Raw genomic sequence first — 23,067 nt, forward strand, 5'->3', positions numbered from 1 at the left:
GCATGAAACAATGGAACAAATAAGCATACTAACCCCGCGCGGGTTAGTTGCTGTCCAACAAGAACCACACAGTAGGGAAGCGCACGGCTACCTACAGTGGTACACAAGGTACAAGTGGCAGTAAAAGGAGCCAATGAGCGTCTAGCAGGCTCTGGTCAATCGTGCGCCACGATCGCCTGACGAGAAGTACACAAGGACGTCTACGTGGCACCAATCAGAGGACGGAGACAACTGTCCCACGATCTCCACTTGTCTGCTGATGACAGAAGGACAACAAGGCCGACAACAATGACACGTGGCTCCAATCAAGGTGCGCCAGCACCGAGGAGCGTCTAGAAGCCACTAAGCGGTCGACGCCAGTGAGACAAAGAGCATATCCGTTTTGTTGTCCGCTTCCGGCCCAAGGCCCATCAGCCCATAACCCCTTACACCTCTCCGGCTATAAATAGAGACCTCATCCCACAGGTTAAACATTCTATTCCCTCTACTCTCAATCTTAGCACTTAATTATTCTCAAAGGAGTCGCTTATTCTCACGCCGGAGCCTGGTTAAGAGGGAAACCCCCACATTCCCCTCTTAACGAGTAACGGTGTTCTGTTTTGCAGGATCGATTATCAAGTCGGAGCTCAAATATCCATAAGAAGATTAACCATTATGAAAGGAACATAAACCAATCTTAATTAACTCCCTAATCAGATCAGTGTTTCTTCAGTGGGCTAACTTGTTTACATAATTTGATCGGGTTTCAATCTGTGTTCACAATTTTTTTATATAAATTCCTAACTTTTTTTTCTATGAGATGCAGATGAAAATTTCCAAGGGGTGCGGTCGCGATTTTTCACAAAAAATGCCACTAATTTTTTTTTTTAATGGGTGCGGCCACCCATAGATGGGTAGTTTTAGCCCACTCGTTCTAGATGTTGTTGCTTAGCGAAGAAGGAAAATTACTTGCTTTACTTTTCTTAAACAGGTTCATGTTATATAATTAAGAAGTTGCAAGGAAAAAATACAAATATATTCTGTTCATATTGTTGAAAGATATTTTCAACGACGGTTGTCAATTGTCCTAAAGATATTTTTCATCTTATTATTTGCTAAAATGATTGAAAGAGAACACACTAAAACTAAAACATTATCAAGTGTGTTTAGTAGTAGGATAAAATCATTGTTGCAAAAGTCGCTAGGCGTTCCCTAGTCGGTCGACCGGGGAGTTGAGAGTACTCGGTCTACGCGGAGAGAACTCGGGGAGTACTCGGACATGTTAAGTTATAAAGAAATTACTTTTTGGAGATTAAATATATGTCAAATAACACAAATTTACTAACATTTATAACAAAATACGTTAAAATGATATATGATAGACATATAAATTATGTTTTATTATTATTTAAGTCAAACTAGGCCCGAGTTGACCTACTAGATCCAATTATGGCCGAGGTTGACCGTGTTTGACCGACTACGAGTAATTAGGCGGAGTCAAAGAAAGTCGCATCGGCAGCCTGCCTTGTAGCGACTACTCGGGTAGTACTCGGCCTTTGAAACCTTGTTTTACAATCATGGATAAAATACAAACATTATCAAGCGGGCCGGGATCTCTGCCAAAAAGGAGGCTCCAGTAAATTTCCTCACTGACCCCTTAGAGGGGAGGTCCACTTTACGCCCGGCGGACATCCTTGTGTTTGGATGGGAAGGGGGAAACACGCTTGTGTAGATCTAACTGGAGTCTCCCCCCTTGTCGGGCTCAAGGACAAGGGCTTTGTCGTAGGGCAAGCGGTGCTCAAGACAGAGGCAAGCAAAGTGGCAAAACATGAGAAAGCCTACCTGGAGAATCAATATGTGTTTGTCCCGTTTGCGTTTGATACCTTTGGTGGTCTCGCTCCTAACATTGTGCGACTTTTGAATCGGGTTCAAAAAGTCGTTAATAGTAATTCTTCGTCGCTAAAGGTTTCAAACTTTGTATTTAATAGAATTGGTTTTTCTATTCAAAAGGGGGTGGCGGCGCAACTTGTTGCCCGACTACCTGCCATTGCTTTGTAATTGCCCTTTTTCGTGTAGTATGATATAAGAAATTTTGTAAAAAAATTAAAAAGTGTCATGTGGTATCCAACCAATTATAAAGAAATGGTAAAATAATAACCTAAATAATATCAATTATATTGGATTCCCTATATTATGCTAACAAATAATTAATTCTTTATTTGGATATTTATTTTGTTTTCAATGTGCTGATATAATCATAAAGAAATATGCTGATATCATTCACATATGTGCTAAAATCAATTATCTTTATTAATTTCATGTATTAATATAATTCAAAAATGCTACTTTTACATATGGATTATTTTAGTATGTGTTAATTTAATTTTTTTAAGTGCTAAGATCTGTTCTCACGGTTTGTACCATAAGTAACCCGGTTTTTAGTATACCTTAGACTATGGGGTATGGGGCGTGGGTTTCGGCGTGGCCCCTTGGGCGGGCCTAGCGGTCTTCTGTGGCTGGCACTCATTGGCTTGGTTGGCTAGGCTATAGGTGGCTAGGATTTAAATTTAAAAAACAACCGTTTTTAAGCCCCGCCGCGTTGTGGCGTTGCGGCTAGGGGCATACTAATTAAGTCGCACCGTATACAAACAAAGCACAAACGCTATAAGAGGTAAAAACTTAATCTTTCATGAATTGGTCGATTGTGTGTTTGCTTGGTGAATCTTGAAGGCTGGTTAAAACCTGCTTCGATTGCCTTTCTTGCAGCTATTTGGAAGTTGATGGTGGGATGGAAAAATTTGTCTATGGCTAATCTCCGATTCTGACCCGCCTTTTTAGTGCGCCTATTCAGCATTCATTTTTACCGACTTGCAAATTTTACCAAACCCACACATTTGGGATTGGATGTGCAAATTAACAACCTGAGTATCAAATATCAAAAGTTAAAACGTTTTAAGCTCATTTTCATGGCAACCCCCACATATACAAAAACAACTCAATGTAATATAAATTGAAAGATATAAAGTGAAATCAAACAACCCCATGGTCGAGCCCTAAACTCATTCGACGAAGACGAACCAGAAAACAAACCTAAACCCGCAGGCTCAACGACTGCTCAACCATGGTAGCCTGAGCAGTTTATAAAATTTATTAACTTCCTAGGATTCAGTTAGGTTTTCGTTAGAGGCGTACCTGTTCATTGTGAAGGCGGAACTCCGACTGGTGCAACGGTATGAGAACGATCGCGGGCAACGAAATTGACTACACGTTACCGTGTAGTCGATCAGCAAACTCCGGTTATAATTAACCTCCGGATCATAGTTTAAGCCACGCCACGCCACGCCCCTAGTGTGTGTTTACAATATCCCAAATGACACTTGCGGATGACACCACAAATGTAAATGGTTAGTAAAGGTAAAAGTAAATCAAACAGACACCCATGTTCCAATCTAAGAAACCTTCTTCTTCATTAGCACAGCCCCGATCAATCTTTCGCAAAAAAAATCGTCTTCCTCACATGTTCAATTTAAAGATTTTAGGCTCAGATTCTAATTTCATGGCTGCAGTTCTGGTTGCTTGATTTCAAGCATCACAGTTGCCATGCCAAGAATGCATCATAATCATCATCACCCAATCTAAGTTCGTTACAGCCACGAAGTGGGTACAACCCATAACAAAATATAACAACATAATGCACACAAAGGTTAACGGAAACACACATCCAAGGCTAAGGAAACCATCACGGCCAGGTAAGCATCGTATATCAGACCACCAAAAACTTCATACAACATCATCATAGCTCAACACATCGATATCCATGGAAAAAAAAGCAACAACCATAGTTGGTTTCAAACTCACATGCAACAATGACACAAAAGCTAACCACAAAACCCCCCAAATTAAGGAAACACTATGCATCCACAACCACCGTTCGTCGCCGTCATAGACGATTCGTTAACTGCCGACAATATCAAAATCCCAAATCTCACCCTCACAAAAAACAGATTTAACTAAACCAACAGACTCGGATCTAATAGATCGTCATCGTCTTGACGGCTCAGTGTCCCCAGGCTGCAACCGGAGTTGCCACGCCAATAGGCAGGCTCCAATCATCGGCGGTGGTGAAACAACAATACCAGCGGTTGTAACAACACCACCACGAAGTAACCCAACATTAAACCACAAAATGCAAAGAAAAATAAAAACCAAAACGCTGACCTGAAGCCGGTGCCTCCGGCAACGGTGGTTCACAATCTCATTTGTATCATAGATAACCACAGATCTACGGTGGTGCGTAGTGGTTCCGGTATGGCTGGAGAAGACGGGTGAGGCCGTGGTGGTCGGAAGCAGCGACAGGGAAGTGGTGATGGAGATAGAGGCGGATGTGGGCGACGGAGTGAGTGGCGTTCGCGTTGAAGACGATGATGGAGGGCGGTGGTGGGAAGGTGTCGATCTGGTGAAGAAGAAGTGAAGAATGTGATTTAGGGTTTAGAAGATGATAAAGTTGACGCCGTTACCGTCAATTCACTGTTGTTCGGTTATGTTGTGAATTAATATATATATATATGAATTGGAAAAAATATTAAAACATGTGGCCAACCCACGAGGGCTAGCCACGCCCCGCCATACCGACCCAACATGCAACTGACCATCTGTGCCTCTTGAAGTCCACGTGTCAACCCATGCCCCAAACCTCCGCCCCACCATACCCCACGGTCTTAGACTATGGGGTATGGGGCGGGGTTGGGTACAAACGCCCACGTCACCACCCCGGGTGGGGTTGGGTTTCGGCGTGGCCCCTTGGGCGGGGGTTTCAGCCCGGGCGTTGGGCGGGGCTACGAACATGACATGGTGAAACCTTGTTGGCCAAGACTACTAGCCGTTTGGGCTAACCGTTGGACATGAATTTTAAAAAATATATAATAATGTGGCTTGGCCACGCCACTTCAGCCCCGCCCACCATACCCCTATAAAATTCGGTTGGGTGCCCCATAATCCACATGGACACACCAAACCCAACCATACCCCACGATCTTATACGAATCAGTTTTCCAGTCAGAGCGATCGAGCCACGTTTTCAACAAACTCCCAGCCGTCAGTTGACTATTTTAATCACTTTTCAATTTCTTGCTCACGTGCGAACGCCGCACCGCCCGGACAAACTACACCAATTTCTTCCGACCCCATCAACAATGATACTTATCGCTAATATATACATATTTTTATATTCAGTCTTCAATTAGTGACAACATAGTTTGAAATTACAACTTTTGTGATAAATTTCAAAGCAGAAAGATTTGAAATTTTAAACCAACTGCAGAGGTCTTATTAAAAAAATACATGTTAAAGTTATAGTAGTTTTAAGTTTTAACAACAAATCTTATATGACTTTTTAACAAAACAAAACTAAATGATCTTCTCTTTCTAACTTTATATAATTTTTTACCACAAGATTTTGATGCTTATTATAGGGTAGTAACTACATATAAAGCCACACAAATTGTATAATACAACTAGCTACGAAATTAAATAACACTACATTATAGGGACATCCTGAGAAGAGCTGGGATTTCAGCTAAGAAAGAGGCTCCTGTGAATTTTCTTACGGACCCCATGGAAGGGAGATCTACTCTGCGACCAGCAGATCTGCTCGTTTTTGGTTGGGCTAGGAGGAAACACGCTTGTGTTGAGCTCACGGGGGTTTCCCCTCTGGTTGGCTTAAGGGAAAACGGGTTTGTAGCTGGTCAAGCAGCAAGAAAGGCAGAATCGAAGAAAGTTGACAAGCACGCTAAAGCTTGTGCAGAGAACCAACATGTTTTTGTCCCTTTTGCCTTTGACACATTTGGCTCTCTAGCGCCAGAAGCTATCCAATTCCTGACCAGGGTCCAACGGGTCATCCACAACAATTGCTCGGCACCAAGGGGACGAGATTTTGTCTTTGGCAGATTATGGTTTGCCATTCAGAAAGGGGTGGCGGCGTAGCTTGTTGCCCGTCTACCTTTTGTTTTAATGTAACTTGGCAAATATGAATGAAAAATATTTTCTGTTTAAAAAAAAAAAATTACATTACAATAGTTAATATACCAAACTAACACTCCATGACATATACGTTGATAAATGAACATTCGGACATATAAAGTTAACATTTGCTTATCCTTATAAAAAATAAACATACGCCATATGAGGGGCGGACCTAACTGTCTGTCTGGGTGGGTGGGCAGGTGCGCTCTATGAAAAAAAATATTTTAGTATATTTTTTAGGTAAAAAACTCGACTGCACCTCTTGAAAATATGTTTGAACCACTCATCCGTACCCTAACTAATAATTTTTAGGTCCGCCACTGAACATATTCACCAATCAAATTAAAATCTTGAAATATATATGTAGCGTATACAATAAGTTAAAACATTCAAATAAATTAGCTAGTTTAAGAGAATCGTTTTATCATTTTACTAAACCAACATATTTTAAAAGTGAAGGATCCACCACAATTAAAGCGTTTACAAAAAAGTTAGATAGAGTCAAAGTTCGTCTTATACAAGTTGCAGACGAAACTTCCATCTGAAACACACACTGCCACGTGGATTAACAATGACGCATGACCTTACGCACTTTTGCCAAAATCTGATTTCACAAACACACACTTGACTTTACATTCACACACGTATAAAAAAGTCAAAGGTTTGGTCCTTACGACTCTCCGGCTCTTTTCTTCCTTATATACCCTCATCGCTTCCAACTTCAAAAGACTCTTGAAATCACATCACATTTTGCTTTATGGGTTTGGGACCAACATTGGATACCTCTGAACCACTCGTCTTACTGAACCAGACCACAAGGTGGAACCCTTTTGCGATGGTACCCGCTGATTCTCACCGGAAGGTGCTGGCTGAGATGGATCTTTTTTCCAATCATGAAAACAAGGTTGCTGCTATCAAGAAGGAGAATTTTCATGTGAATGAACATGATGATATCAACGTTAGTAGTTAGTTGTTAACTCATTCATTTTAATACCATTTACTTGCTTGCTTGCTTATTAATTAATTAATTTTTATCTAATATACAGACGGGTTTGAACCTGGTTACACATGATCGATCGTCGATGGGTGATGGGATTTCATCAACCGAGGATGAAAATCCAACTACTAATAAGGTAAACTTATATATTATGTACCTGCACAAAATTAATGAATAAATCAAATTTATTCAAAAGGTTTACCTTTGCAATTTTAATGAGATGATTTATAATAATAAAAAAAGAATCAAATTTATTAAATCGTAACCTTTTACCAAGATGTTCCTGGTCAGACTTTAATATCTTTATCTTTATTCAAAGATTATTGCAAATATTTTATGTTATTGAATTTTGAAGTTTTATTTATTTAGTTATATGTTGTTGTTACTTAGGTTTAGCTTAATTTATGTTATGTTAATTTTGATCAGCTGGCAAAAATGCAAAATGAATTACAAAAAATGAACATGGAGAACCTAAAGCTTAAAGAGATGTATATAGAGGTTAGCAACAACTACAACGCGTTGCAAATGGAACTGGTGACGCTAATGCAACAGCAGCAGCAGGAACAACACACCTTGAGAAATGCAAGCCTTGATCAACAAGCTGCTCCAAAACAGTTGTTGGAATTGACGTCTCGTGATTCTTCCTCAGAAGAAAAGACCCTGTCCGCTTCAAAGAATGTTGTTGCGGCCCGTGAGGATACCCCCGATTCAGATGCCTGGACGTCTAATAAAGCTCCCAAATTGACTGTCCCTGAAAACACTGACGAAGCAACAATGCGTAAAGTTCGTGTTTCAGTTCGCGCACGTTCAGAAGCATCGATGGTAATTAATTTACTTCTTTTCATCAATTATACATACTTGATCATTTCAAACTTTAGAATTTAGACTAGTTTATAAACTTTCTGTTATATAATTAATTATTTGTAGTCACATGCTTATATATGTTTTTATTTATGTTTGCAGATAAGTGATGGATGTCAATGGCGCAAATACGGGCAGAAAATGGCGAAAGGGAACCCGTGTCCACGGGCATACTATCGTTGCACAATGGCTGTGGGATGCCCAGTTCGGAAACAAGTTCAAAGATTGGCGGAGGATCAGACCATTTTGGTAACCACTTATGAAGGGACTCACAGCCATCCTCTCCCACCAGCAGCAGTAGCAATGGCCTCCACCACCTCTGCCGCAGCTACCATGCTGCTCTCAGGTTCCATGTCCAGTGCAGAACACGGCTTCATGAACCCGAACCTTTTGGCTCAGGCGATTCGACCAAGCTCCTCAAGTATAGCCACCATATCGGCATCAGCACCATTTCCAACTGTTACACTAGACCTTACCCACCCTCCAAATAACTTCCAGAAGGTTAACTCAACCGCGTTTGAGGGCCATCCATCGTCACAATATATCCCATCCGCGGCTGCAATGCCGTTGCAAGCGTTTCACCCGGGAATGTACAACCAATCAAGATTCGCAGGATTTCAGCTATCTCATGACAAAGTCTCGAACCAATTAATACCGCACCAAATAGCGCCACCACAACATCAGTCTCAGCAGCCGCAAACAGCATTTGCGAATTCGCTCAGTGCCATCACGTCTGATCCAAACTTTACAGCAGCCTTAGCTGCAGCAATCACATCCATTATGGGCGGCAACAACGCTAACAATGAGAGCAACAACAACAACACACATTAGAAATAGAAGCTGCTAATATTCTTTTCTTCTTTTCATCACCATTTTTTCGTATCTAGGAAATACGTACGTTACCAGCTATTATATTCGTAGGAGGTGGAGGTACAAATATACGCTAGTTTATTGGCTACATTGTCATAAAATGTACGTGTAATTTCGTTCGTTGTTGTATTAATAAATATTTATTTGATATTCAAGTGGATATTTTAGTTTTTGGTTCGATCTAGGCAACTTCATCATTGCTTTAATTTTCTACGATGTTGACTTTGAATATCATAACTTTTGAAATTAAGTATTTTTTTATTTTTTTTCTTACGTGCACGTACCTTCATCATGACGAAGGTTCTTCCTGATCGTGGATACAAGTTATATAGCTTATGACACAAGAAAACTATCGATGAAAGGTTTTAAACGAGTATATACTATATACTTAAATTCTAGCTAGCTAGCTTTATATATTTGGTTAAATTAGTCTAGGAATAAACATGTGTGTACAATTATCAATTAAACAATTTGCTTATGAGCTAAGTTTGTAAGTATAAGAACTTAAAAAAAAAAAAAAATACACAACAAATTCATGTAAACTGTGGGTTTAAAATTTACGACTCATTTACATATTTTAATATTGTCTATAAAAGATTACACTATGGTGTGGGAGGGCATAAGGATGGGGCATTAAGCGCCATATGGCAGCCATGTCATCAAGGGTGGTAAAAAAGCATGGGTGGTGTTAGGTGTGGAAAGGGCCCCACCTTTTATATAAAAAAACCTTACTAATCACAAACCTCCTACGATAAAACCACCAATCAACTCGCGTCACATTACCAACAAAATTGCCCTCCACGCCAGCAACACCCCAATCGTCTTCTCGAATCAATGACGTCCAACTTAAACATTTATACCATTATTTTTAACTATAATATAATGTGGTTATATATATATATATATATAGGGGACCGCTAAAATGAAAACCACCTCCAGTTGTAAGAACTGTGTGAACCACTTTCTAGCCATTAGATCAAGATGATGAAGGGATGAGATTAAAAGTATTAAAAAATAATATTAAGTATTTTTTGTCTTATTATGTCTTTAATATTTTAATTGAAAAGGGTATTTAAGTAAAATTACCTTTTTTGTCTTTTTATATATATTATATTTAATTGCCTTTTTGTCCTATTCATTAATTACTTTTAATTACTTTTATTTTTTAAACATAATTTCTTTATTAAAAACATTTTTAAATTCAGATTTTTTTAAAAGATTTTTATACTTTTTACAATTTACGTTTTATGCTTTTTTGACGCGCCGTTTTTAACGCCGTTTTTTGACTCGAACAAAAGCTGAGTTGACTGATTCCGCTGTACCAGAAATAACCAAACTGAACATGAAAATCGACCCAAACCGACCGTTCCGCGAACTTGAATTTGACTTTGCTGACCTGAACCCATAACCAATCTAACCCGACTCGATGAACCATTACCGAACCAAGCTTGACCCAAACAATCTATGGCCGATTGCCGGCGGACTTCGAACCGAGTCTGTTGACAGTTGTTAACCGACCCGAAATCTGACTCGCTAACTCGACAGCCCGAACCGAACATGAACCCGAAGCAATAGACATCATCATCTTCAACATCAAAAATCAGGAGAGATATGATGAGAGATTGTGGTGGTTGTAGATGCTCAACTCCAAATTCCTAATTTAATCACAGTAAGTTTATGTACAGAAAACCCCAAATTAATAGCTCAACATGTCAACAAGCATATGTAGTCTACACTAACAGTTTGTCTCCTCTTATGTATACTTTTCATGCCAAAAATCAACATTACAAAGAATGAAAATATAATCAGAGGTGGACATACTCGTGACTGAAGAAGTATGTGTGTGTTGTTTATTGCTGCCTCTTTCCTGCTCCGAGACCCAACACCCAGAATTGAACCCGAAAAAGATCAATCACCTTACTATCGTCATTCAAGAACCCGTCACTGAACTGTGTCACCGCCCTGTTTTCTTGTCGAACCGAACTTGAACCGAGTGAACCGTAACCGAACTATGTCGAACCGAAAATGAACCAAGATCCGAGCCGAAACTGAACTTGGCAAACCCGAACCCAAACCGAGAATCGCACCAGATCTGACCGTTGACCAACTGTTCACAGAACTGAAAACTTTGACATGTGCTCGAAATGGAACCAAATTTCGAACCAGCTAACCCACTACATCCAAAGTTTTCCCTGAACCAAGCTGAGCGAGACCTAAACTGTGCCAAAATGGACCGAACCAACCACCACCGTTACCTTCAACACCATTATCAATCATCTTCTACAAACAACAGATCATCATCACTCATCAACAGTCGGAACCGGCGACAATAACCACCACTGTCGTCTGAAACGAAGATGAAATGAAACAAAAGAAGTTTTTAGAAGTAGAAAAGATCTACTGATCTGAAAAGGGAGAGAAGTGTGGGTGCACTTACCGGAGGAAATCCACCGTTCAAAATCCCCAACGGCCGCCGCTGCTAAACCGACGCCGGTCCGTCGTGCCGTTCCCACTCCCTTGCTTTCCTCTCTTTCCTTATCTCTCTCTCTCTTCGCCGGACCACCACTCACGGTGGCCGCTACCACAGTCGTCTTCGTCTTCCGTCTCGATCCTCAATCTCTCTCTTCGTCTCGTTGCCGGAAGGAACCAGGGTGGGGGTGTGGTGTGTGAACCAGAAACATGAGAGGGGGGGGTCGCGTGTGTGATTGTAGCTGTAAAACGAGGACACAGCAGTGGCCGGTATATGGCCGACGCTGGTTGCTGGTCCCCTGGTTGCCATGATCGGACATTGGAGAAGAAAGGGGACTGTTTGGGTTGTAAATGATGGATGGATGGATGAATTTGAAGGAGAAATGAAGAGAGAGGAAAGAGACGGTATAAAAGATGGATGGATGACTTTTCTGTGGCATTTAATGAAGAGAGAGTGTGATAGATTAGACATTTGGGGTAAAAGACCAAAACACCCTTTTAGTTGGCATAATATGATTGGTTGAAAGGGGTTCTCGCGGTTCTTACAACTGGAGGTGGTTTCTATTTTAGCGGCTCCCTATATATATATATATATATGGTTCTTGCGATTCTATACTGAAAATTGGTTGTCTCATAAACATCCCCCTATACTAATAATCTAATGTGACATGTATATAGTATGTAAATATGTACAATGACTACAAATATCTTGAACCATCGAGAGTCCACCTTTGTAACTATCAGGTTTTGTAGGCCTTGTGGATGGGTTTGGGGTAGCCTGATTAGTCTCTTTTATATATGTCATGCATTTGTAATTAAAATTAAACCTCAATAAAAATAACCTAGTTGTCACTTGTGGACGTAGGTCAGTTTAGACCGAATCACGTCAATCCATGTATTCTACAAAGTTACCCTTTTGTTAATGTGTGTGTGTGCGCGCTCGATCCTAATGGTGAGCTCGTTGAGTTGTTGTTTGTGCTTTGTAAATATAACACATGTTAGGCTTCCAGACTTGTACAATAGTCCAGTGTTTGTAGCCCAGTTGCAAGCCCACATTTATATGAGTTTTATCTTGATATGTAGTAATGCGAGAATACTAATAGAAACTTATTTCAGGCAGAATTAGCACAAAAATTTAGGGGTATCCCAATTAATTATTTTTAGACCAGGGGTATCCTTTGTATAACAGAGACAAAGTTAAGAGGTATTTTTACACTATGAAAACGGAGTTAAGGGGTATTTTTACACTACGGAGACGGAGTTGAGGGGTAGCACTACTATCATTCTAAGTCCGCCCCTGTCTATAGACATCAGGGCTACCAATATCATGCATATGACCAATGTTAAAAAATTCAACTAATACTTGTAATATGAAAAAGCTTGAATATATCAAATACAATTTAATTAATATTTAAGGATATTTGCATTTATATCTAAAACCAAGTAAAAAATAAGAAAGGCACCTTTAAACAGCAGGTGTGTGTTTTAAACTAACCAGAATTTCATACTCTCCTCTTAAATTACCATATCCATCGTTTTGAAAAACGGCCGGTTCAACCGAGCGGGCCTCGGCTTGGTATGCATCCACTGGACTGCATGGGAGCGAGCCGCCTAGCTATGGTTGAACTATTGGACGGGTGGTTATGGTCAGTGGCGGAACCAGAACGATTTAGTTAGGGGGTCATCATAAGCTTATATTCTATACTGGTTCAAATTAGGGGGTCCATCTCTAAGTTTGTTCTTAAAAAACTCAAAATTTATAAATAAAAATTCAAAAAGTTTTGGTGACCGGAGGGTCAACGGACCCTCTTGACCCCCCTCTGGTTCCGCCCCTGGTTATGGTTGATTTTGTGTCCCCGGCCAAAAGACATGGTGTGGTGGTAATGTGTCTTCTCGTTATGCTTGAGGTGAAGGATTCAAATCATGCAAGATGCAAATATGGGTGTATATTTAGGAGTACGTTAGTTTGACATTCAAAAACAAAAAACCAAGCAAAATTTCAAATATAAGAAATTATATGTAACAAAAAGTAAGTACAAAACAACGCAGAGGTAATAAATATGGGTTAATAGAATTAACTAGAAAAAGGTAAATGTTAATATAGTTGTGATAAAAGACACAATTAGATTTATAACCAACAATAAATATCAAATTATATATTATATATTCAATATATATAAGATTAACAAGAAAGTTATTTGAGGGAGGAGGGGGTGTTTTCACATGACATTATTTGAAATTGTTTATCATAAAATAGAAGATGGAATTATTAAAGTTTGAAATAAAACAACGGTAATATTGTCACATATAGTTAGTTGTTTCTGATGAGATTAATAAAAAATACAGCGAATGTGAAATGCCCGAATGCTTCCTACGCATTTTTAGTCCCCGCCTTTCTAAGATTACGTCTCCCCTTAGTTTGATTGATAGCTTGTTACTTGAATAGTCCTCTAAGTTGATGAACATTAGTTTTTCGAGTTAAGTTAATAACTAGTAAAGAGCCAGTTTGGACTTTGGGGCTTGTTTTGTTTCTAGTTTTCATGTTTCTGTTGGTCTGCTGGGCATTGAGGATTGGTCAATAACGAAGTTAAAAGAGGCAAACTCACATGAAGGGAAACTCACATTTGTATGTGAAGTATCAAAATCATTCCTTGTACAAACCAGATGCTATTTTCCCCTTAACCTATAACTAGTTTCTTCTACCCCCCCCCCCCCCCCCCCACAAAACCAAACAAGTATAAAGGGGTCAGATGCATGAAAATCCAAAATCCAAAAACAAGAAACAAGTGTATTAGATCAGGTAATTCACGAATCACAAAGTGACTTTCTCGCTTCGACTATCTTCGGTCTGATGACTGCAATTGGGCCCTAAGGTTTTGGTTGTCCTCAAGCAAACGGTCATACTCAAGAAGGAACCCTTCAGATTGTTTCTTCAATGCGTTTGCATGAGCTTCTGCTTCGCTTGCTTCCTTCGTCTTTTCCTCAAGTTCTGACTCAAGATGTGTAACCTTTTCCTTTAGCGCAGTTAGTTCACTCTCTAAAGCTTTAACTTCGTCTTGACTTCCATTATTGCCATTTTCAATTATCCGGTTTTGCTTCTTGACAGCTTCCATGTTTTTTCTTCTTATACGGAGTTCTCTGATGTAATGGTGCAGCCTGTCTATCATTAGTGCAAGAAACAAGGAGAATCCTGCAAGAATTCGGGTTGACTTAAATGCTTGTGGTCAAAAACTAAAATATATAAGCTAAAAAACATGAAGAATAAAACATCAAAATGAGCATAGAGCCAACGGCGGATCTAGAAGAAAAATTCAGGGGTGTCCTAGAAATTTATTTGGACCTAGGGGTATCCTAATACTTGCTCAGGGATATCGGATACATAAAAGGAGGAAGAAAAAAAAAATATTTTTTGCACGAATTTTGCACTTCGCCGACACAGTCGAGGGGTAGCCCAGGCTACCCTTAAGTCCTTCATAGATCTACACATGAAGCCGCAACCATAGCCGATTTGGATCCATGAATAGCCCTCTTGTCGATTTGGTCCGGTCAACCAGACAAAAGACTGACAGGACCAATCTCGGCGTTTTGGTCCGGTCAACAGACCCGTCAGACACCCGTCAGTCTTTGTCTGGTTGACCGGACCAAAACGCCACGCTTTGGCCACAGCTCGACACTACAGGGTATGCATATAGAACAAGAAAGCCCTTTTGGGCTGACTATCTACACACCAAGTGTGCAAATAGTCTCCCCTTTTATTTATAAACTTGAAAGACATCTTAAAACATAAAACAGGTTCCTTTACTATCATCATCAAATACATAAGAAGAAAAAAAAATCCCCAAATCAATAAACTCGAAAGATCTTAAATTAGTAAAAGCTTTTAACTTTTAAGTCTTGTATTCCCAAACACCCCCCCTCCCCCCCCCCCCCCCCCCCCAAATCAAAGTGTAAATTAAGAAAATTGAATGAATCAAACCCTAAATCACAAATAAAACAATAATAGCAAGAAAGAATACCCATGAGAGAAGCTTCGAGAAGGTGTCTGGCAGCAAGAATCTGATCAGTGGGAGTAAGTTCTCCATCGTCTCCGTTCCGGCGGTTATGGATCTGCATGACACTGTAGACGGTGGACATCATGACAACGAATATTGTGGATCCAACGGCCTTGACAACAATAGGGGCCCTACCACGCTTGAGCTTGTCCAAACCCATGATCACAAGCTTCCTTAGCGGTGTTTTAAACACGAATATCACGATCAATGCCATCTCACTCAATATCAGACTGAATAGAAGACGAATCATGCTTGCGGCTGCTGGATTGTGATTGTGCACTTGCAGAATGGGATCACTCTACTGTACTGTACACACCGTCTTCTCTTCTTCAACTTCAAGGGTTTCAGAAACGATGATGATGAGACAGACAGACGACTCAAGGTCTTGTGAACAACCTTTGACAACTTCTTTTAAGGTTTCTTCTATTTACATTTTGCCCCCTCAAAGTATTCAACTTTGATAACTTTACACCCTCAAACATCAATGCTTTTCATCCTCTATTTTTTTAGATTTTCGAAATGAGTCTTGAGACTAAGGAGATTATCTTACAAGAGTTCGATAATTCTTAAACGTCTATTGGGATCGTGTTGGAAAAATTAGGATTAATCAGCGACTAGTCGGTGATTAATCGCTAGTCAGTCGGCAACTGATTAATTTTTAGGTAATTGGTGAATTAATCGCTAGTGGGCCCTCATCCTCCCTAGTCGACCGGAAATAGGCACTTCCGATGAAATTCCAACCAAAACCTGTAAACAGGGGAGGAGCTTAGAGGAGGCCGGACCGGGCCTTGGCCCGTGCGATTTTTTCGCCCAGTAGTGTTAAATTTCAGGTTTTCGAGAATTTTTTTTAAATGTGTATTGGTTCGGCACAGGCTGATTTTATCTCCAAAAAACATCGGCCCATGCTGAGTTTTAGGTCAAGATTCGCCACTGCCTGTAAATTCTGGTATTTAATTTTGTATACTTAAAAATTGGATAGAGAAGGGGTTAAAATTTGTCTATTTAAAAAAACTACATATAAAAAATTTGTATATATATATAAATAAAGATCACATATAAAAGTCTCACTTCAATTAATCATGACTAAACCCGATTAATCACTACCGGTCCCACTTGGTGTGAAGTAATCAAAGTTGATTGGTTGGATGTTGTGGTAGTTATGAACATGGTATGTTTGACAGTTCCTTTTCAATTTCTAGTCCTTGAAGAAATGAGATTTACAAATCGAAAGCCCCCAAATGAATGGAAATCATGGGTGCCATGTTTATGACCATGGCTCACGGGGTCTTGGCAATTAAACAAATGGAACTTGTGTCAGTGTGTGTGTGAGGGCAAGTGGGGAAGATGACCAAACTTTATTGCATAACGTGCGGTGGATTGGACCATGACTGCACGCAAAGCTACATCATGGCACTCATTTCGTGGTTTTATGAGCAATAAACAATATGTTTTTTTGACATAACATACAACTAATCAACTAAATACTCATATTAAAATTCAACTTTGTTAAAGTGACATGAATTTGTATTAGGTTATTAGACAAATGAATAAACTAGCAGGATAACGTACAATTACAGTTAACCAACACATTATAAAATAATTAATCAAAACTCACGAGATATTAATACATAGATATACAACATTAATAATTTCAAATAACTCTAATCTAAGCGTATCTCCTAGTTTTGGTAAGGTCTATTATAACAAACAAAAAATACCTAGTAAAATCTCACTCATGGTACGATCTAAGAGGGTGAGATGAACACAAACATTTCCTCTATCTCAATAGATAGAGAGTTTGATCCCGCACACAAACATTTCCTCTATCTCAATAGATAGAGAGGTTAATCCCACTGAACCCCAAACTTGAAAACCTTTTTTTTTTACATATAAAGTATAGTATAGGAATCCAGATAACATGAAGCATAGCTAAGGGAGCAAAAGGTACTAACAATAGCGCTAATAAACTAATTGACTAACAAATTGTGATGAGAATAGTTGGAGTTGTCATATGTCTCATTTGCACATGATAAAACCATCTCAACTACCCCACCTCCAAACCTTGTCTTAGATAAAAGTCATCCAATTTTTCCTCCAAAAACATAACATCTTATCTGATATTCTAACCATGTGTTTCCAGACATCCAACTCTTTATCCTCATCTCACTTGTTTACACCTTGGGTGTTTGTGTCTTTTTTGTAACCCAACGATCGGTTTCGTATAACATGGTCGGACGAACTGAAAACAATATATAATTTACCCTTCAATATTTTTGGGAATCTCTCGTCACACAATAATAATGCAATCGTTCTCTATAGCACCAACCCGCTTGAAAGCAGTGCATGTCCTACTCATCGTTTAGACTACTAAAGTTTATTTTATCTAATACTCCCTGCACTGAAGCGGGAGGAAACCGGTCGCTTGTATTGGACTCAAAACAATAAATATGTTGGTATAACAAGAACGTTTAATATGTATTAGAAAAAACGAAAACAAACTCATAAAAACTTATATAGTAAGAAAACTATGTGACAGTAAACAATGGGGTTAAAAATATTTAAGCAATTGAAGAAGAAAAAACAACAAATTTAGATCAAACTAGCAACGACTTTCTTGCAAAATGCATCATCTGAAACCAACAATTTCGAATTCTTAGATCAATGTGAACATCACTAAAAAAAATTATAAAAACGCATGTGTTACATTACGTGCATTTGAAAATCAAGCCTGGCAACTAGCAACACATAGTAGAGACTTAGGTGTTTTGGGACTGCTTATTTAACTCAATCAAATGTTTATTGACTTGTAACATTTCCAAAATGAGTTTTCAAAGAAATATTTTGATTAGTTTTTGCGTGGAAAAATCTAATAAGTCAATAAGTTGTTTTTTAACAAAGAAGTGTTTTGATTAGTTTTTGTGTGTGTGAAAAAGCCAATAAATCACTAAGTTGTTGTTTTAAAAAAGTGTATGACTTAACTTATTCAAATAAAATGATTAAAAAGGGCATTCTTATATATTTAAAACCATTTACTACTTGTTACATATAATATAACATACTTGACAATTTTTTGAGCAAAATTATAATTAAAAAAATTACAAAATATATAATTTTGTAATCGTGGATGGTATGGGGGTGATGGTGGATGGTGGCGAGTGAAGGTGGCAGGGGCGGCGGTGGTCGTGGGTGTGACAGTGGCAGGACACGCGGATAGGTGGATGGTGATTGGGTGAAGGTGACAGGGGCGGTCATGGGACGACGATGGTCGTGGGTGTGACAGTGGCAGGGTGGGTAGATGGGTGGACTGGATGGTGGTCAAGTGAAGGTGGACGGGGTGATAATGTATGTGTGTGTTATGTGTTTGTGTGAACTAGGGATTTTAAGGTAAATGGTGGGGGTAAATTGATAATTTTATGTCCAAAAAGCAAAAGTCATTTGAAAAATTAGGTTTTTGTGGCTTTTGGAAAACAATTTTTTACCTATTTTCAAAAAACCAAAATAAAAACCACTTTTATAATTTTTGTTGAACGACAACCGGGCCAGCAAGTAGCTAAAACCCAACATACAACAAACAACAAACACTTTTTTTAGGGTGAACGGGGCACCATGCGGGGAGTGGGGCGGTGACCCAAGTCCCCGAGCGGGAACACCGCCGCCATCACCGCGGGGAGGGGGATCAGGGAGGGTTCACCGCACAAAAAAGAGAGGAGAGAGAGAGAGATAATCATTAGATGGAAGGTGATGATTGGATGAAAAGTATTTATGTAATTAAGAAAAAAATAAAAAAACAAGTCCCCCAAGAGAGGAGTGCCACCATCAAATTGAGGGTGTGAGGGGAGTTAAGAGGGGAGTTGACGTGGCGCGTGCTGATTAGCCGTGCGTAAAAGAGGGGTCTCCCCTAAGAGAGGAGTGCCCCTCTCAACCTTAACTTATTTGCTTTTTGACAAACACTTAATTGGGGTTTTAATTTGTTTGTCGATATGGCTGATGGCAAGTAGTTGTTTAATTAATTCAACACTAAAGATTGGTAAGGTATTGCTAAGTTTTAAGTGCAATTTATTGCCATTAAAAGGTATTAATGATATTGACTATATGTTTTTTTTTCTTTTTTTCGAACCGCAACTATTTTATTGATAAATATAAAATAGAACACAGGGGCCAGCAGGAAACTGAAAATCCCATACAAACAAAAACATTAGATAATTATATCACGTACATTGAAATCTCTCCATCTCTCCCAATCAAGGCTCACATAAGGGGATCTATATTTTATCCATTGAAACGACTCCTCTTTAGTCTTGTCCACCATAACTTCCACCCGACTTTGCTTTCCGTCAAAAATCCGTTCGTTTCTCGTTTTCCATATAATCCACAAAGTCGCGAAAGAAATAACTAGGATTACTTTTTTCCAAATAGCTGACCCGTTTAAATTAAATAGCCACTCTAGCAGATCCATAGTTGAAACAATTTGCACATTTGTAGGAATTTTAATCCACACCCATATGTTCCACCATACAGCACATGCAGTAGGACATAAAAACATCAGATGTTCCATTGAATCAATACTATATCCACATAAAACACACATTTTATCTTCTACAAATACCCCCCTCCTATCCAAATTTGTTTTAACTGCAATACCTTCATTTAAAATCCTCCACACAAAAAAATAAACCTTTTGCGGCGCCCAGGCAATCCATTCGAATCGTCCCACCTCGACCTTCACACCTATCCTCTCCGCTATAGCCTCTCTGAAAGCTGCAACTGAGAATAAAACCTGCCCATTTACATTAACCAAACCCAATTTCTCTGGTTCAGTTACACCAGCCTTCGACAAATCATTTCGAGCCAAAACAAGATCCTTCCAAATACCTGTAATCTCCTTCTTCAGAGGGATGCCATCTTCATTAGAACTGCTCCCATGAATTGCATTCACCACGTCGGCCCAAAGCTGAGAATGTTGATGTCGAAATCTCCACCGCCACTTCATAAGAAGTGCCCAGTTAAGACTTCTAATCTCTCCCAACCCAAGGCCCCCAAACGTTTCGGCGCTACAATCTTTTCCCAACCCACCCACCTTATTTTATGCCTCGATCCCGTCTTCCCCCAAACGAAATCCCTACGGACTCCTTCCAACGTTCTAATAATCTTCTTCGGGGCTTTAAACAACGATAAATAATAAGAAGGCATACTACCAAGAACTGATTTCGCAAGAGTTAGTCTCCCTCTCATGGAAAGCAACTTTGCCTTCCAACTTGATAGTTTTTTATGATTTTATCAACAATCGGTCTCCACGCCTTCACGCGTTTCATGTTCTCACCAATAGGAAGACCAAGGAATTTGAAAGGTAACGACCCGGCTACACAATTAAACTTTTTCGCCATTCTTTCCACCGTCTCCCCGTCCACCTTTAATCCCGAAACAAGGTAAAGAACCCTAAGGATCCTCTTCAAGTTTAGGATATTTTTTTCATTCCACAGCCCCATAAACATAACATCGTCTGCATAACATAAGTGGGTCAAAACCGGGCCACCATTAGGGTGCAAAGCCCCATCAAATAACCCGTTCGCCGTTGCTCTCTTCATAAACCCCTCCAAAACCTCTAACGCCAAGATAAAAAGGAAAGGTGACAAGGGGTCGCCTTTCCTAAGACCCCTTCTAAGATTAAATTCTTTAGTCGGGGACCCATTGACTAACACGGATGCCATACTAGAAGAAAGACAAGCTCTAATCCACCTCCTCCACCAATTAGGAAACCCCATAAGCTTTAATTTATTTAACAAAAAATTCTAGTTTATAGAATCATAAGCCTTTTCAAAATCAACTTTAAAAAGCTAACACTTTCACATCTTGTTTCTTAGCCCACGAAATCACTTCACTCACCATTAGCGGGCCATCAAAAATGTTCCTATGTTCCACAAAAGCTGATTGGGTCGATGATGAAATCGAAGGTAAAACCCCCTTTAGCCTATTAGTAAGCGCTTTAGCTATCAGTTTATACACAATTCCAATAAGAGAGATAGGTCGAAAATCACCCAACGAGATGGGGTCGTTAACTTTTGGAATAAGAGTGAAAAAAGAAGAGTTGCATCCGACATCAATCCTCCCCAATTCATAAAACTGAAACATCAACTCCATGAATTTTGGTTTTAGATACTCCCAAAACCGCTTCACAAACAAGAAAGTGAATCCATCCGGGCCTGGCGCCTTGTCTCCCCCACACTCCCAAATTACATTTTTAATCTCCTCCACCGAAAAATCGAGTCGTTAATTTCCTTGATTGCGTCAAAGAAATCTTATGAAAATCATTAAACATCAAGGTTGGTCTTTTTTTCATTGGCTCACCAAATTTCTTCTTAAAAGCTTTCATAATTTCTTTCTTCATACACAAGGGATCACTATTCACAACCCCATTAATATTAATTTCATTCAACCTCTTTGACGCCTTCTGAAGGATAATATATTTATGAAAAAACTTTGAGTTTTCATCTCCATTCTTCACCCAATTTAATCTAACCTTTTGTTTCAGATCCTTACATTTTTGTTTTTCCATATTTCTTAAAGCCAACTTCAGATTAATTCTCTGTTTTTTCTCCTCTGAATTTAGTCTTTTACGCTCAGCTACAGATTCCAAATCATCCAACATCTTAATAATATCCACTCTATTCCTATCCTCCTCACCTTTCCAATTATCTCGCCATTTTTTCAGCGCCACTTTTAAACGTTTAAACAAATCAACCAAGGCTTTGTCTCCCTGCTGAATATCCACCTTCTCCTCACAAACATTTTTAACAATTTCCCCTAGGCCCTCCTTTTCTAACCATGAATTAAAAAATTTAAAAGGGATTGGACCAAAATCCACATTACTACACAATAGGATCAACAGACTATGGTCCGACAACTCCTTTGAGTGAACCTTAAAAGTAGCTTCCGGCCAAGCTTCCATAAAACTATCACAAACAAGTATACGATCAAGCTTACTCAATTTAACACCGTCATCAGAAATACGAGTAAACCTCCTCCCCACTTGATTATATTCAATTAAACCTGCCCCTTCAATGAAACAATTGAACCGGAATGCAGCAAGATCATCAAAATTAGAATTGCATCTCTCCTCTTCGCTCTGCACCTCATTAAAGTCCCCTAAAAGAATACACCATCCCTCAACCTTATTCCTCCAATCCAAAAGCTCTGCCCATAAATCCTTTCTCTTACCAGAATCGTTGGGCGCATGGATATTAAAGACATTTAGAGGACAAGACATACCTTTAAGATAACCCGTAACAATCGAAAAATGTCTTTTTCGAACAATTACCGAAATATTATTGAACACATCCGGGTTCCATACAGACACGAGGCCCCCTGATTTTTCGACTGCATCAACACAACAAAACTCTAACCTTTGATTCCCCCAAAACCTCTCAATCGCCTCTTCTGAAACCCCTACCAGCTGCATCTGTTGGATAGCAATAAAAGAGATCTTATACTCCCGACATAACCTGCGAACCCATCGAACTTTCTCTAAATCATTACCCCCCCCCCTTAAATTAATGGACATAAAATTCATCTCGCACCACATATCTCCTTTTCCCCCTCAACGGCTTTTTGCACTTCCTGCTCAAAATTACTCAGGTCGACCCCGAGCGTCGCACCCACTTCCATCGTACAGACAACCTCTGCATCATAGCCCATATCACCACCCGTCTCATCGCCATTCCTCGAAAAAACAAACCCACCCCTAGACCCCCCCCCCCCGTCTTCTCACTAACTTCTTCAACAGGGCAAGCCCTGCCTTTCTTCGATTTCGTATCCTCAGGG

The 23,067-nt window shown here is 39.5% G+C and overlaps 4 protein-coding genes and 1 long non-coding RNA gene across 6 annotated transcripts; 1 reads left to right on the plus strand and 4 right to left on the minus strand.

Annotated features, from left to right (window-relative positions):
- Positions 1-6,600: 6,600 nt before the first annotated feature.
- Positions 6,601-8,906, plus strand: LOC110939612 (WRKY transcription factor 6). The gene is made up of 4 exons (XM_022181191.2): positions 6,601-6,958; positions 7,047-7,133; positions 7,424-7,819; positions 7,961-8,906. Exons 1-4 carry the CDS (start codon positions 6,758-6,760, stop codon positions 8,687-8,689), a joined length of 1,413 nt encoding a protein of 470 aa, XP_022036883.1. The 5' UTR covers positions 6,601-6,757; the 3' UTR covers positions 8,690-8,906.
- A 1,067-nt stretch (positions 8,907-9,973) lies between these two features.
- On the minus strand, positions 9,974-11,580 carry LOC118492492. Of its 2 annotated transcripts, XR_004894012.1 has the most exons (3): positions 11,166-11,580; positions 10,550-11,074; positions 9,974-10,383 (listed from the first exon to the last, which is right to left on the minus strand). It is a non-coding gene; the product is annotated as an uncharacterized LOC118492492 (long non-coding RNA). The 2 variants fall into 2 exon arrangements; XR_004894011.1 differs by lacking the exon at positions 9,974-10,383 and having other exon boundaries at positions 10,425-11,074.
- Positions 11,581-13,799: 2,219 nt separating this feature from the next.
- LOC110939613 (B-cell receptor-associated protein 31) lies at positions 13,800-15,641 on the minus strand. Its single transcript, XM_022181192.2, has 2 exons — positions 15,214-15,641; positions 13,800-14,387 (listed from the first exon to the last, which is right to left on the minus strand). Exons 1-2 carry the CDS (start codon positions 15,497-15,499, stop codon positions 14,035-14,037), a joined length of 639 nt encoding a protein of 212 aa, XP_022036884.1. The 5' UTR covers positions 15,500-15,641; the 3' UTR covers positions 13,800-14,034.
- Positions 15,642-19,444: 3,803 nt separating this feature from the next.
- On the minus strand, positions 19,445-20,239 carry LOC110939539. Its single transcript, XM_022181097.1, has one exon. It carries the CDS (start codon positions 20,237-20,239, stop codon positions 19,445-19,447), a length of 795 nt encoding a protein of 264 aa, XP_022036789.1.
- Positions 20,240-21,487: 1,248 nt separating this feature from the next.
- LOC110939540 lies at positions 21,488-22,705 on the minus strand. Its single transcript, XM_022181098.1, has one exon. It carries the CDS (start codon positions 22,703-22,705, stop codon positions 21,488-21,490), a length of 1,218 nt encoding a protein of 405 aa, XP_022036790.1.
- Between the last annotated feature and the right edge of the window lie 362 nt (positions 22,706-23,067).

Source organism: Helianthus annuus, chromosome 5 (assembly GCF_002127325.2).
Source record: "Helianthus annuus cultivar XRQ/B chromosome 5, HanXRQr2.0-SUNRISE, whole genome shotgun sequence".
In the NCBI taxonomy this organism is placed as follows: domain Eukaryota; kingdom Viridiplantae; phylum Streptophyta; class Magnoliopsida; order Asterales; family Asteraceae; genus Helianthus; species Helianthus annuus.